General features: G+C 44.0%; 1 protein-coding gene across 10 annotated transcripts in view; it reads right to left on the bottom strand.

Moving 5' to 3' along the window:
- FGF13 (fibroblast growth factor 13) overlaps positions 1-16,585 on the bottom strand; it is a 521,462-nt gene that overhangs the window by 487,041 nt on the left and 17,836 nt on the right. For 3 of the 10 annotated variants that reach the window (XM_084870237.1, XM_084870234.1, XM_084870240.1), the window contains exon 2: positions 7,956-8,167. In XM_084870237.1, the coding sequence (XP_084726363.1) occupies positions 7,956-8,004 (49 nt within the window). In that variant the 5' untranslated portion in view covers positions 8,005-8,167. Of the gene's footprint in view, positions 1-7,955; positions 8,517-8,839; positions 9,512-16,585 lie in introns of those variants that run through there. The other 7 variants (XM_084870233.1, XM_084870242.1, XM_084870235.1 and 4 more) reach the window with 6 other exon arrangements.

Raw genomic sequence — 16,585 nt, 5'->3', positions numbered from 1 at the left:
CAATGTCCAATGGCAAAGAGGAATAAAAGGGCACCCACAGGTAGGACTGGGTTTCTTTCATGTCTGCACACTCGGGCCCAGCAAAAGTCACCCAAGAAATGCTGAGAGACCTGTTCAGCTGCACCACGACTACAGCCCTGGAACAATCATACATTCAAAGGAACACTCTTCCTAATCATGTTCCCATTATTAAACGGCAAGTAATTTGGTGTTTGTGCAAACCTAGATAAGAAAAGAACCAACTGTGTTGCCAAGGAAGGCAGTATAACAAAGTGGTTAAGAAATGGATTTGAAGTCAGTGAAAGTTGGCTCAAACGCTCCACCATCTTGCTACCCAAGTGATTTCTGACAGGACTCAACTGCTGAGATACAGTTTTTGAATCTGTCCAATGAGAATAATAATAGTATGTATATCTGTCCTCTGGAGATTGTTATGGAGATTTCATAAGGTATTTCATATGAAATACCTAACATGTAGTAAGTGCTCAGAAAAACTATTATTTTAAGGAACCCAATCAAAATTACTTTCCCAACCTATCTGGGTATTAGAAAGTCAACCCAACCATTGGCATTAATTCCTTGGTGTTAAAGCTCTGCCTCTGGAAATCCTTAGTTGAAATGTAAATATCCCCAGGCATGTCAAATTAATTCACAGTGAGTCACTGACAAAACCTTTCTCCATCATACAACTTCTGATAGGACAACAAACTGGGAATGATCATAGCATAGGACCAAATGAGTTTTGATATGTGTGTGGTACATACATTACACAATTATTTATTGACTATTGCAATGCCAAGCAGTGTGCTAGAAATTTGCAACCCACCATCTGTGTGACCTCATACAAACTATATAATCTATCTAAGCTTCAACTTCTTCATTTCTAAAGTCCCTAAATATTAACCACTACTTCATTTGGCTATTGTGAGCATTAAATAAGATATATATATAAAAGTAATGCCTAGTAAATAGCAAATACCCCAAAATTTAGAAGCTACTATAATGATAACTATAATAACTGTGATCATTATTATTATTGTTACCAAATTAATAAAACATATTTCTGCTTAAAGGAATTTCCTACCTGACTAGATTATTCAAAAAAAATAATTCTTATGGACTTGCTTAGTATAAGTCCCTGTTGAGGGTCCTAATATGGGGCAGGTGAAGCTCTTCAAACAAACCAGAAGACAAGTAAGAAGAGGTGTCAACTAGGGAAGGAAATAAGATGAAATGAGAGGTTGCTAGGTGTCAAAAACAAAGAGTGCATACTGCATGATTCCATTTATATTAATTTCACTAAGAGGCTAATATATGGCAGAAATCAAAATAGTAGTTTCTTTGAAGGAGAAATGACATTTAAGGGACATGAGAGAATTTTCTGGAGTGATGAAAATATCTCTATCTTGATTTTAGTGTTCATTACATGGGTATAAACATTTGCTCATAATTGAGATGCACACTTAAGATTTGGGCATGTTACTATGTATAATTACAATTGCAAAAAAGGAAATGGGTTTATACTATTTTTTAAATTAACTCCTTTCTAATTTGGCCTCTAACTGGGCTTGCCTTTCACCAAAATCTTTTTTTTCTTTTCTTTTATCCCAGGCCCTACTGACAGGATCCAGAACAATGGATAGACAAGTACACCTGGTAATTCCTTTGGTCCTAAGAGTAATTGTCCAAACCAAATCTGAGGTCTCTGCAGAAAACTGACAGTAGGCAGGACAAGCCCTACAGCACCCCCTAGAATGTCAACCCAAACCTTACACCAGCAAAAGCCAGAAGTTAAAATGAATCAGCAAGAACACCTGCTAACCTCTGCCCTTTGCCTGTAGGGAAGGTCATCAGCCAGTAACACTAATACCATTTCCATTTGAAAATCTATGCCAAAAGTCATTTCAAAGGGCAGAGGCAAGAGTAGGGTATGCAGACTGTTCTACAGTAATAACATACAGTAATTGTAATCTAGGCTTTATGTTTCTCACAAATCAAGATCCTTAATAAAACAGTCCTTCACATTTCCATTGTGCCCCCCAAACCAAAAACTTCTCTTTCCTAACATAAAGCCCAATTTTCAGGGTTAATGGCCTGGAAAACACCACTTTAGAGGAAAATAAATGGCCATCTAAATGAAGGAGAAATTGGCCCTGCTGGCTGGAATGGTGGTCATAATGATTACTTAATGTATACTATTTTACTTTCTTTGGGAAATTAGTGCAATTACCCAGAAATCCACAGCCCTAAGAAATGTTTCCTCAAGATATGGCATTCATGCCCTGGCTGGTGTGACTGGGTTAATTGGAGCATCATCCGGTACCTTGAAAAGTTGCAGGTTTGATTCTACATCAAGGAACATACCTGGGTTGTGTGGGGTTTCATCCCCAGTGAGGGTGCATACGGGAGATAACTGATAGATGCTTCTCTCTTACATACATGTTTTTCTTTCTCTCTCTCTCACTTCCTTCCTTTTTCTCTAAAATCAATTTAACAAGATATGGCATTCATCAAAGTAATATAATGCCACATTTAAAAATGTAAGAAATTTGATTCGAGTTTGTAGAATTGATGTGTCACAAATAGATAAGCTAAATATTGAGTTATGAAGACTGACTGAAATGAACATTACAAAGCACAATGAGCCCGACATCTAGTCCTTAGTCTGTGCTGAAAAATCTCAGTGCTGACATGTCTTCTGGTTAGGGAAACATAAATCAGTGATGCAGACAATGATTTATGCAGAGGTTTGTCTTCTTCACTGATTGCTAAAACCACATTATGTGCCTAATTTTCATATTTCAAATATTATATTAAACTTAGAAAAGTAATGGACATGTCATATCCTCTCCACCTGCTGTACTTTAATTCCTTTTTTTCCCTTTTTGGGTTGTTTAATCTTGGCATTTATTTCCTATTCCTTTCAAATTTCTCAACTCCAAAAATAAAATTCATAATAAAAGGCACTAAAAATCCTTTTTACTGTATATATTTGAAGAGCTGCAACTCATTCTGGTTGTTGTGTGTTGATTATAATTCTCAGAATGAGGAATTGATTTGAACATAAGACAGTACAGCTGCAAAGAGACCTGGAATATTAACAGTTTCATCTCCCTAGTCATTGGCTCGAAAAGCAGGCCTCCAACTTACCACCCAAACTCTGATTCCAATTCTCTACCCAGTTCTGATCCTGTTCTCAAGGCCATCATACATTTCCCTGCCTTAGGCATGAACCTCAACCCTTTCCTTCACCACACAGCTCATTTACTGCTTCTCACTCAGGCCTCAATATGACATCCATTCACAACACAGCATCCATTCCTGCCCCAACCTCACCTATATCTCCAGCTTGAGAATGCATCCTAATCCCTTTTCATGATTTGAAAGGGACTTAGAGGAAGCAGTACTAAGTAAGGTAGAGGATACAGTACCCCTAACCTATGTCCCAACATGCTCTCCTTTTTCACTTTAGCCTCTGAATAAAGAAGCTGCACACCACTAGAAATAATAATGAAGACGATCAGGGGGCACTGTGCACACATCTTCTGTACCTATCCCCAAGAACACACTTAACATTTCCAATTAGAAATCTCCCTGGCCACACCACTCACCAAGACTGCAATCACAGTCTTCAGCTCAGAAGAAAATACGGGGCTTATAAAATCCCATAAAAAACACTGGTCCTTGATGATTTATTCACAAGGGGAAAAAATAAGTCCCTGCATGAGTAATGGGTAGATTATGATTGTTGGGTTTTAGTAAGAGGTCACCAACATCATGATTTCTTGTGGTTAAAATACCTCTAAACACCTGCTTTGCCAGGCACAAGCCTGAGAAAGCCACTTGGTTGGTGCTATTACAGTAATCCCCAAGACCAAGATGATTTTTTGGAATGGCATTCAATGTTCAAGTAGTGATATTCTGACCACATGACCTGTCCTTCTTAGGTATGGTTAGAGAGGCCATTGGAAAAGGCCAGGAAGTGAGCAGAAAATGAGCTGGGCCAATAAATTCATATGGCAACAGCTGTGCAAGTGTCTGAGTTCTTGGTCTATGCCAGGAATTGTCCTGCACTTCCCAGCAGCCAGCAAGCATACACCCAGCATGATGCTGGTACCAGCAGTCCCATAGAGAAACCACAGTCCTCCCCACCTGGAAAGTTGCATAAATATGATACCTCTCTGGCTAAGCATAAGGGAAAGGGTTATCAAAAAAACACACCCAACTCTGAACAGGTAGCTACATACTAACCAAACAATAGTTTTGAAGTCTATAATTGTCTAGCAATTTTACTCAATCCAGAAATTATTTGATTTTACCTGTAGCAACTACAGATTTCCTGAATGCCACAGGAAAACAGTTGCAGTAAACCAGGTCCAGCCTTAACTGAGTGCTTTTCCAAGAAAGAACTGCTGAAAAGATCTAATATGATGAGGTAAAGAAGTTGAGTCAAAGCTAAGCAAATATATCTGCTTGTAAAAACAAATCTTACGTTTTGTTCTTCCCTGAAATGGAAATAGGTCCTCTTGTGCAGAAGCTGAGTATCCTAAAGTATATACATATCTACCAATTCCAATGTTTATGTAATCCCTAGGCCCTGACCTGGTAGCCCAGTTGGTTAGAGCATCCTCCAGATATGCCAAGTTTACAGGTCTAATCCTTGGTCAGGGCACATACAAGAATCAACCAAGAATGCATAAATATGTGGAATAACAAATCAAGTAGATGTTTCTCTCTAAAATCAATTTTAGAAGTTTATGCAAATCATAAATAGATACACAAAAGATGATTTGATGTGCAAGGGCTTATTATAACAGCTTCAAAAATCAAGATGCCTCCCACCCTGCCAAAGAGGGTAGTCTATCTTGGCTGGCTACATAACTGAAAAGCTTATCCAAAATATTGTTGTCCATCATTAGCCTTAACCTCCACTTAGTTAAAGAAAACATCATTTAAAAAGACAATTGGCAATTTATATGCTCTGAAGGCATATTTCACTAAGCAGCATAAATTAATTTACTGATTACCTACTACCTTTGCTTTTAAAATTTTAGAAACACTGTACTGTATGATAATCATCTATGTAGTTATGATAGGCTGTTGGCATGAACCCCAAATGACAGAGTAGGAGGCTGAATGTAAACAAGCAGTAGAATATTAAAAACAGATTATGAAATTCATTCAAACTGTTACTAAATTATTTGACTTGATCCAATCATTTGTCATACCTTTGTTCAAAATTAGATATGCAGATATTTTAAGTATCTATTAAAAGTTTAATCCTATATCTTTTTTAAAAATATATTTTATTGATTTTTTACAGAGAGGAAGAGAGAAGGATAGAGAGTTAGAAACATTGATGAGAGAGAAACATCGATCAGCTGCCTCCTGCACACCCCTTTCTGGGGATGTGCCCACAACCAAGGTACATGCCCTTGACCAGAATGGAACCTGGGACCCTTTAGTCCGAAGGCCGACGCTCCATCCACTGAGCAAAACCAGTTTGGGCAAATCAATCCTATATCTTCCTATGTTGCTAAGTGTGCTCATGAGTCTCCTAGTTTAAATTTTTAAATTACCTATATATAGGAAATTTACAAATAATCAAACCTGTTCATGAATATGGTCAATACATTTTGCTGATTAAAAATATCAGTAGACTTGGTATCCTTCATCTTTAACATAAAAAGTTATGTTTAAAATTTAATCAATAAGACCTTTAACATAGTTGAAAGGGAGAAATACTAATGACCATTAGGCATTCATTATTTTGAAAATGCTCTAAATTAAACAACCAACTGAAAGGCAGGAAAAGGACTCCTGCTCTTGACAGCCATAAGATTCCCATCTCCTCAGGAAAGTAAATTTCTTAAAAGTCACCTTGTAAAAATATTTTAATTTTATTCTAATTGCAACCATAATTCCAAATGCTAATTACACAACTCCTACAAAGAGATATTCTATTTCAAATGTGGTGAGTCAACATAAGAAAATGTTATGACATACGCCTAGTAAAATTTTCACTATTGAGCTACAGAAACTTGCTGAAATGTTCACAGGCTTAATCATTTCTGGACGATTGCAAATTATATTCCTAAAACACCAATTCACTTCCTGTGAATGAATTTGGTTTTCAGATCCTCCCAAAGGCAGCTTGAAATAAAGCTTTGTTAGCCACCTGATGGAAATCGGGAACCAAAGTTCCAGAAACAAACTTCAAACACTCCCAGATCCATAAGGGAATCTCTTGCCTAGATCTTCTATTGTATTTACCTTTCTGGGCCCTCAGTGGAAAAAAAAAACATTTAAAAAAACCCTGAAGTTATGTCCTCTTAGCATATGAATACCCGATGATTAAGATACAATATGATTAGGAAAAGCACTGGAAATGTATAACAGTTCTACTTTCCAAGTGATTGTTTCAATTAACTTGTGAGCCTCAATAGCCAGTGGGTATGAGAGGGTTTGAGGGGTTGGTAGCAACACTGATCCTTAGAACCACAGATTGAAAACCCATCACAAACTTCCCTAGCCTTTAGTCAATGCTTTGCCTCCTTGGAAGATAATGGGCTCCTTTTAGAAACATGGATAAAGGCCCTGAGCTGAAGACTGACAACTTTTCCGCGGGGGAGGGCTGAGGGTGCCCTAGAATCTCAGGGAAAGAAAGCTCTGAGAGATGGGGAGAGGCAATAAGGAGATGAGAAAAAGGAACAGGAAAAAGAGTGGGAAGGAAGGGGGCCCCAAGGCTGAGAGGAATTGGGGCCCCCATAAAGGAAAACTACCCCCCTCCTGCCCGGTTGCATCTCCACTTTTGTAGCATGAACTCGTGTGGGTCGATGAGGCTCGGGCCAATCCAGCCCACTCCAGCGTCTGCTCTGAGGACACTTGCACCTTTAAGGCACCTGCCTTTCCCCCCAACTGGTCTACCACACCTGCCTCTGTGCGATGCTGCCTCCACTTTGCTGCTGAACTAAGCCAGGTCCTCAGCAAGGCAATGGCTAGGACCGACCTATGGGGGCCAGCGGGGACACCCCTTCCTTTTCCTGAATTCTCCCCAGCTTGAGCCCTGCTCCTCTGCGGGCCCCCCCCCCCCCCAGCCCTCTGATGTGAGGCCCCAGGCAGAGACGGGCGTGCGCGCACACACACAGGGGGCCAGCAGCCAGGCACCCAAGGCCAGGCACCTGGAGAGCAGAGGGAGGAGACGAGCCTCAGCTGAGGCTCGCTCCCACTGAGCATCAGTGGCAAAGGGGACAACAGCCTTTGTTCTCCCAGGGATTGGTGAGGCTGCGCTGCTTAGGCGCAGAGCGGGCGGCGCCTGGGCACCAGTGATGCTCACTTTTGCATGCGGCATGGGGAAGGTTACAGGCTCCTGTCTTCTGGGGAAGGGGCCAGAGAGTTAGGGAGTAGGGGTTGTGAGGAGGAAAGGAGTGTGTTTGAGGCTAGGGGGGTAGGGTTTTGCGTGTTGGCCGGCTCTTTGTTTGCATTGGGGGCGGGGAGAGGGGAGTTGAAGGTGGATCCAAGCTTGCGTTCTGACAGCGGGGCAGATCCCTGAGTATGTCACTATGTTGCACCCTCGCAGCACACATGCACACACATGCACTCGCACATACAGGCGGACAGCGGGTAGCAGGCAGCGCTGTGCCCGGCTCTCCGGGTTGCAGCAGCTTTGACTGCCCGCAGCGCCACCACCGCGCGTCCAGAGGGGGAGTAGACGAGGCTAGAGGCATTCGCAGGGCGACAGTTCCACGAGAAAGGAGGGAAAGTGGTGCAAACCCAGGTCCCCCCAACACAGCGGCCCTCGTTTCCCCTCTCTTGCCCGGGTTCACAGAGGTCATGGACACCTTACACTCCTGGAAAGAGGCCAGGAGTCGCGGAAGGGCGGAGCGCACCGGACTCGAGGGGCGCAAGGGGAAAGGAAGGGAAAGAAAACAGGCGAACTCGGCGGGCGGGCTTACCCTTAGAAGCATCTTTCTCTTCTTTGGGCTTGGTCACCTTTCCACTCATAGATCCCAGCTTGCTTGACACCGTACACCCAGGAGACGGAAGTCCTCGCCGAGCGGGCTGGACTTGGGAGAGTGTTTAGGCGGCAAGTCGCGATCGCGAGCTCCCCTCGGTGTGGCTCGGGGAGGGATCTGCTTTCCTCCGCCGTTGCCGCCGCCGCCACCGCCTGCGAAGGAGTGGGAGGAAAGGAAAAGGGGTGAAGGAGGAGCCGATGCCCCGGCCACCGCAGCTGCCACCGCCGCCTGGAGCCCCAGCTGCCGGCCGCAGGAGGAGCCGCTCGCCTGGCTCCAGAAGTGGAGACAAAGCAGCCCGGAGCTCCCTCCGCTCTCTCGATCGCGGCCTCCAAACTGCCCGCCCGCCCGGCCGCCTGCCCAGAGAGGCACTCGCCACCCCGGTTCTGTCGCCAGCCTCCCGGGCTCCACGCGGGCCGCCCTCCGGGCAGGCGCGGGCCGCGCGGGGAGTTGCCTGGGTGGGCTGCCCCGCGCGCCTGCGGGCTGCTTTCGGCCCCCCGCTCCCTGCTTCCCAGCCGGCTGCGAGCCGCCAACTCAAACCAAACAGAATCCCAGGGAAGGTTGAAAAAAAAATCAACACAAAGACAAAAATACACATTTAAAAATAACGAGCCTCTCCGAAAGGGAAATGTTTGAACGTGTGATGAGCAACGTGTGAGCCTGTTACACCGCAGAGCCAGCCGCGCAGCTTCTCCCCGCGGAGAACCAGGAGGGGAGGGTTGCATCTTTCTTTCCGTGAAATCAATTCTCGGGATCCTATTATTTTGCCAAAAGGGGGGCCCTCCCCGAGTGGCTCGGGCAGAAGAAAGGGAACCGATGGCCCTTACCTGCTCTCTCTCTCTCTCTCCCTACACCCACACCCCCTCGGAGCTCGCCCGCTCCCTTGATCGCGCTCCTCTTCCAAAGAACTCTGGGGTCCCGGAGCCGCGACTCAACACCAGGAGTCTTCACCAGCCCTGGCAAGGTGTGGGCACTCGCGGGGCGGGCGCGGGGGGCGTGGGCCGGCGGGGGCGGGGCGCACTCAGCCGCCCGCCCGCTGTAGTAAAGGGAGAGCTCGGCGGGGGCGCACGGACGTCAGCCGCTGGTTGTCAAAAGCCCAGCCAGCCCAGGGGAGACTGGGCGAGCCCGTAGGCTGGATGTACTCCGTCCCCTCCCGGGCACGCAGGGCCCACGGGCGCTGCGGGAGCGAACTTGTACTGTCAGCAGCGGAGATCCAGCCTGGCGCCTCCCCGCATCTCCCCTGCCTCCAGTCCCTCCGTCCTTGTTCCACTTTGCTCCCAGCACCTCAGGTCCCCTCTCAGCGCTCTCCAGGCCCTTGCTGGTCGCCACCTGCACTTTGGGAACTCCGTCGTTGGCCACCGCCTGCAGTGAGCTGTGCAATCTCAGTCCCAGAGTCAGCAACTCCTCGCCGCCTCCAAAGGCCAGCTGCCCAAGTTGAGAGAGCCAGGCTCTCTGTGGGAAGGGAGCACTAGGATCTGGGTGTCACTAAGGCACAGAGCAAAACTGACAGCAGCGGCTGCCACCTCTTACCCCTACCCCCACATCCAGGCCCCTCCTCTTAGGGCTGGACGCTCTGGCTGGCAAACTGGGCTTAAAGAGTGCCCACTCCCAGGGATGGCCAACCCCAGGCAAATGGAGCGAGGTGGGGCTGGGGCTAATGCTGCGATAAGTACATGTCACCTGGGACAGGTTAGTGTGGAAACATAAGTAAGGTCCCAGAATGTTCGAACTAAACAGTTCGGAAAACTGCTCAGAAATTGTACAAGAGGGGGAGGACTGAGGAGAAAGAACCAAGGAAATGAAAGGAGGAATACGAGGTGACCAGGGAAGCCCCTTTGTGCAGTGGCCTTTTCTGAAGCCTGATGCTCATCGGAGGGGACTGTGCTGGCCTCTAACAGGACTCAGAGCCATCCATTAATCAGACCATAGGCTCCAGACTGACAGTGGAGACTCTGCCTCCACTCCCGTGCAGAAAATCCGTTTCTCCTTGTCCCACCGAACCCTACCCGCTCCTTAATTTAGTTTTGTTAATGGTATTAAACCAGATGGAGAAATTATAGAGATGGATTAGTCCTACTGAATCCCAGGCGGTAACCCAATTACAAGAGCCTGCTGTGGCTTTCAAGACCAGAAGAGTGAGCTGCCCTTGCAGCCAGCTTTGGTCTAAAGGTCGGCAGCCCTCTGATTTCAATTTGCAGCTTCAGTCCTAGGTCTGGGAGGAACTCCAGGCCTGTTTTTCTTGCAAATTATATCTAATAATCGGGAGGTTGATGACACAATGTGATTATCCAATCCAATGTTAGACCATTAATTAATGTCAGTACTCCAGGGAAAAAAAGAATTCCTCTTCAAATGACTGAAATTCAAAGGGAATGGAGAGTTGGATGGTTTAGAGGAAAAGTAGAGGGGAAGTAGATAAAGTTTTTAGATAGTTTACACCCAATAACAGTCAGTTATCATGGATTTAATGCCTACCCTGTGCCAAGCAGAATGCTAAATACATCATTATCTTATTTTATCTTCACAACAGACTAGGTCGGCAAACTGCAGCTAGTGAGCCACATGCGACTCCTTGGCTCCTTGAGTGTGGCTCTTCCACAAAATACCACGTACCCTAATTAAGTTAATAACAATGTACCTACCTATATAGTTGAAGTTTTAAAAAAATTGGCTCTCAAAAGAAATTTCAATCTTTGTACTGTTAATACTTGGCTCTGTTGACTAATGAGTTTGCTGACCACTGGACTAGGAAGTTTTGAGACATTGTTATTTCCATTTTACAAATGAGGAAATTGAGTTCTAAGAGGTTAATCAACTTTCCAAGAGGTCACACAGCTGGTAAGTGGTAGATCCTGGATAAAAAAAAAAAAAAACTAGGAGACCCAGGATAGAAAACAGGTGCATCTCCTTTTAGACAGCACTCTTCTGTTAAATCACGTGGTCTCTCAACACTCCTATCAGCCTCTCAAAAGGAGGGGAAAGCACATCTCCCTCTCCCTCCTTTCTTCCCTCTCCCCAAGAGAGCCTCTTTTAGGAAAAGGGTTAGTCTTTGTCTTGAAAGATCTTCAGCATCATACTTATGTTCATCCTGTCTCAGCTTTCCTGCCACATTAAACTTTCTAGGAAAATTCTCTGCACAGATCAGAACTGTCCCCCACCCCAAGAACTATCACTAATGACACCTCCAAAAAGTGTAACTTCAACTGGAAGCCATATATCACCCTGTTCCTTGAAGGAAATTAACAGTAAACATATGACTAAAACTAGGTAGCTTAATATGATTGAGTTGAAGAAATGTCTACTTAGGAGTATTAGTAGAGTCTGTCCATGAACACAAAAGGTCAAATAAAGAGTGGATCACTTACCACCTGCAAAAAATAATCAGAAGACAAAGAAAATAGATACTTCAAGAAAGAACAATATAGTGATGTGTGGCCATATGGGGGCAAATCAATGATGTCATAAGATTATTCCTGGCACAGACCAAGGATTATCAGCGTTCAAGTGCCAGAACAAGCAATCTTATCTAAATGAAGTTTCTGAAGACCCTGCTAAGAAGATCGTGGCATCCTCCTTTGGGAAAGGCAAGGGGGCTTTCTCCTCCTCAAAGCTCTGTGAGATGTTTAATTTGAGAAGAATATTGGCATTGGCTCAGAAAAAGGCATGCTACAATGTCCAGCCCCCAAGCAACCTGGTAATTTGGGATGGTCAGAGAGAAGATCTGACATCTGTGTGGGGGCATTTAGAGGTTGGTCTTTTCCCCACCACCAAATGAACTCAGTCTTGAAGCATTAATAAACCCCTGGCTTAGTTTGTAGCACTTCCTCTTTCCTACCCAGATCTTTCTGCCCCAACCCACAGTGATGAAAGTGCCTTCACTTTTCACTCTAACAATTTGTACTACTTCAATTTTCTCTGCTTTATCACTATCATAAAATGGTACCAGCTATCTTGTCTCTGCCTCTGCAGATAGGAGAGAAATCAAACATCTGATAAAACTCGGGGTGCAGGGGTTGAGTAACCTAGTCCTGTAATTAAATCAATATTCTACAATAAAAAGGCAGATGACCAAGCCTTTATAGAGTAAGGGCAGAAGCTTGAGTATGGTATGAAAGTGGAAAAGGTTCCAAGAGTTTCATTCTCTTAGCCCTGTGTCTATTTCATACCAATCCCCAAAATGCCTCCAAACACCAGCCTCTGGATTGTATGTTTGCTCATCCTCTAGCAGCTCTGAGCAGTGTTTCTGGGCAAGATGCCACGAGGTTTCACCGTCTGCACTGGAAGCTAGGGTTGGGGTGAGTGGGGACACAGAGCACAGATATACTTTTTCACAGCAGGTTTGGACTAGCTGAGGGTAGAGTCATTGTCATCAGGCACAACCACATTAGAGGTTTAATGACAAGACTGCTTCTCACTGGACCCAATGTGTTTTTCACTTGGGAAAAAAGCCACAGCAGAAAGCTGGTCCAAAAAGAAGCAGCCTGGCCCTGGCTGAAGCAGCCTGGACCTGGCTCAGTTGAAAGGTTGCCCATTTGGTTCCCGGTCAGGGAACATCCCATTGAGGGTTTTATTTTATTTTTTTCTCTCTCCCTCCCTCCTTCTCGTTCTTAAAAAAATCAATAAAATATCTTAAAAATCAAAAGAATAATAAATAAAACAAAGAAGAAGGGGCCTGACATAGCCTACACTTTCAACCAGTGTACTTGAAATCAAGAAAGGCTCACTGGACCAATATCTGAAAGTTAGAAGTCATTTTCTTTTTAAGCTCCTGTCATAGCAATGTGAATTTAGAGATCCAAATACTAGAGCTCTGCAAGTGATTAATTTCTGATTCAAACCCTCCAGTGCTGCTCTACATCATGATTTAAGATTGCTTTCTATCAGAATCTCTGGGGAGCTGTTGGATTGCTGTGACATAAGAGTAAGATAATCTCCAAAGATGGTGATTGTGGCAGTTTTAAAGTACTGCCATTGAGATGTGGGCACTCTGACCTCTTTCCATGATTCTGGGTGAGCTTGTAACTGTTATACAGTATGGTGAAGGTGATGCTCTATAAGTTTTAAGCTATGTTTGAAAAGGCCATGCAACTTCTACATGACCCTCTTGGGACATTTGTTTGCGGAAAGCCAAGTGCCATGCATGAAGTGCGCATACCCTCACAACACTGTGCTAGAGAGTTGACATCTAGGCTCTCCGGGTGACAGTGCTAGCTGAGCTTCTGGACTACAGCCATATTGACTGCCAGCCAAGCAAGAAACCCATTTTGGATGTCCAACAGAGTCAAACCACTAAATGACTACTGCCCCTCCTCAGTGGAGAACTATTTATTTGGTGGACCTGTTGTCAAATTCCCAACCCATAAAATTATGAGAAAGCCCTGACCAGTTTGGCTCATGGATAAAGGGTTGGCCTGCAGACTGAAAGGTCCCAGGTTTGGTTCCTGTCAAGGGCATGTACCTTGGTTGCAGGCACATCCCCAGTAGGGGTTGTGCAGGAGACAGCTGATCGATGTTTCTCTTTCATAGATGTTTCTAACTCTCCCTCTTCCTTCCTCTCTTTAGAAAAAAATCAATAAAATATATATTTTTTAAAATTATGAACAAAATTAAACGGATTATTTTAGCTGCTGCATTTTAAGGTTAATATGCTATGCAGAAATAGTAAATGGAATAGTTACCATCCATTTCTTCTAATCTGGCATGCATATGCCACTCCGCCCTCTAGAGGTCATGGCCTCATGAATCCAGGCTGGCTTTGTGACTTGTTTTTGCCAATTGAATGTGGCCAAAGTGATACTATGCCAGTTCCAAGTCTAGACTTTAAGATACTTGGCAGCTACATGTTCACTCTAGGGTGCAGTCAGTCACTGTATAACAAGGCAGATAACCTAAGATGTGTATTATGTAGAACCGAAGCTGGCTAGATGAAGAGACTATGAGAACTAAGAAACTCAGCTGATGGTAAAAACAAAGATTTCAGATATATAACTCAAGAAAAGCCATGGCAGTCACCTCCCAGCCATTCAAGCTGTGAGGCTCTAGACTTCAGGGAACAGAGAAGATCCAGTCCTTTTATGCTATGTCCAAATTCCCAACTCACAGAATTGTGAGGAAAAAATGATTTGTTAAGCCACTCGGTTTTTGCGTGAGTTGTTACACACAGTAATAGATAACTGAAATGAGAATCCTAGAATCACATTTGGACCAAGCTGTCAGTTTCTTGATATATAGACTAGAATGGTACTTTAGAGTTGGGGAACGTGATAAGTCAGAGAGATATCAATGATTTATCCGAAAACACCTTAACACTAAGACCTTTCCAATCTACAATAAACATATACGATTTTCTGTCTCCTGTTACATTTAACATTTGGACCATTGTAATGTGATTTTGGGATGCATTTCAGGAAGAAAACAATGAGCCAGAGCTTTTCTAAGGATCTACCCTTGCTCCAAAACATGCTTCCATCATTGAGAAGCATCAGCACTTTGCCCAGCATTCCTATCAGTCCACATCATTCAGAAGCTCCTGTGTCAAGAGGAATGGGTAATCAAATGTGAACTTTTCCTCCCAGCATGGTCCTGATTCTCTATGTCAGAAACAGAAGACCTAGTCAATGTATCTCCAAATAAGTAACACACAAAAGATCATGGCCTCAGTCAGTTTCCAGAAGATTTTCAAATTCTGCTCTTGGCTCCATTCTCAGGGTTAAACTAACAATGCTAACAAAAACTTCAGGCAAAAATATTTTCTTTCTTGAAATATTCTTGGCTATAGTAGTAAATTGCTTTCACACTTTCATTTGCCCATATCTTGACTTCTCAATGAGACTGTATGCTCCTATATGACAAGGACTAGGTTAAACCCTTCTAAGAGTAATGCCTCCCATGGCCACCCCATGGCTTATGTAGCACCCAGCACATCAAAGGCACAGTGACAAGTATCATCACTGTAACACTATTTAATTTACTGTGTTTCTCACTTTGTACTAAGTAATTATCCAGATTGTGCCATTTTTCACTCAAAGCAACCCTTTAACATAGTGACTATTATTATGTCCATTTTCCAGATTAGGAAACCTGAGAGGTGAAACAAATTACCCAAGATTGCAGTAAAAAGGAACACCCCAGATTGAGACAACTCAAGTAGACCTTCTGCTTCCAAAGTCCCTGCTTTTCCACTGTTTGGCATTGCTTATTTTGTAGATGTTGTGGAATAACTAGTGCCTCTAAAATTTCTCCAAAGATAAAGCGAAGCTTTAGAGCAAGAGCAGAGATATCAGGGCTTACTGGGCTTTCATTAATTTCCTGTCATCATCTGACCTCCAATGTGGTAGATATGGATGGGTGCTGTTCATATTCCCATTCCAGGAAGGGCTTGCTGCCAACTGTGGCGAGTGGGGTTAGTTGGAAGCCTCTAGCCATCAGCTCCTTCAGGGTGTGTATCAGCTGTAGAACCATGACCTCATCTGAGGTCATCTTCCTAAAGCAGCCCACATCCAATGAGTGAGCAAGGACTGGCCACTTTGGATTAAGGCAGGCTCTCTGAGAGACTACTCACTCCAGAGCTCCCCTCCCCGCCCCCATCTGGTTGGCCAAAGCTTTGTTGGTCCTGCTTCACAATTTAATTTATCCTCTGCCCAATCCTTCTCCCTCTCCCTTTACTCCCTTTCTTTCACAGTTGTTGACTCTTAAATTCCCTCTACTTTCAGAGAACCCTTCTCACTTTCAGTGACTCTTCTCACTTTTTCTCTCCAATTCTGTTTTATTGCACAGGTTTTTTGTAAAGGAAGATTCTGAGAATCCTCCTCTTCTTCTGGTTGTTTAAGTCACCTTCATTTTTGCCTTTTGCCTCTGACTCTCCTGTTTTGGGGAAATTGCTTCAACCCTTCTTTGGGGCCTGGATTTACACCTGCTGAAGAGCCTTGATACCCAGCTGAAACTGATATGATTGTTGCATTTTAGGAAAAGAGGAGTCACTTGGTGATAATCAAGAAATATCAAGCTGAGTTTCTAATAATGAAACTTTGTACCTGCAGTTTTCTTGACTTGAAAATGTTTGTAATCCAATGGTGTGATTTACCTGGCGCAGAATGAATATGCACCTGACACATGGTCAGAGTGACTGTACCCATCACACTGTTGGTGTCACTGTACTTGCCAGACTAATTGTGGTCTTAGGAACATCCCCTACTCAGTTTCCCACTTCTACAATTCTTTATTCTTCTCCATTCCACATCTGCAAGTGCAGCCTCCTTTTTCTCTTTTTGTGTTCTCATCCCCTCTCTCACTTTTAGGGTCTCATGACTGTTCCCTATTACCCCCCCACCCATATTTGTTCCACTCTGTTACATAAAGCCTCCCTCCTCACTATATCACCCTGCTTACAAGGTCAGGATTTACTGTTGTCTGCTTCTGGAAAGAGCATATAATATCCACGATAGGAGAGTTGCTTCCATGCTGCTAGGCCAGTGAAAGAGGAGCCTCTTTGAAGGTCCCCAGTTGGTATGGAAGAAAAAAAAGCAACAGCGTCCTATTTATTCTCTTTAGTTATAAGATAGATGCATTTTTCA

The sequence above is a fragment of the Pipistrellus hanaki genome, assembly GCF_964339955.1.
Source record: "Pipistrellus hanaki genome assembly, chromosome: X".
NCBI lineage: Eukaryota > Metazoa > Chordata > Mammalia > Chiroptera > Vespertilionidae > Pipistrellus > Pipistrellus hanaki.
Note: the sequence above shows the minus strand (reverse complement) of the source record. Positions and strands in the feature narration are given on the sequence as shown.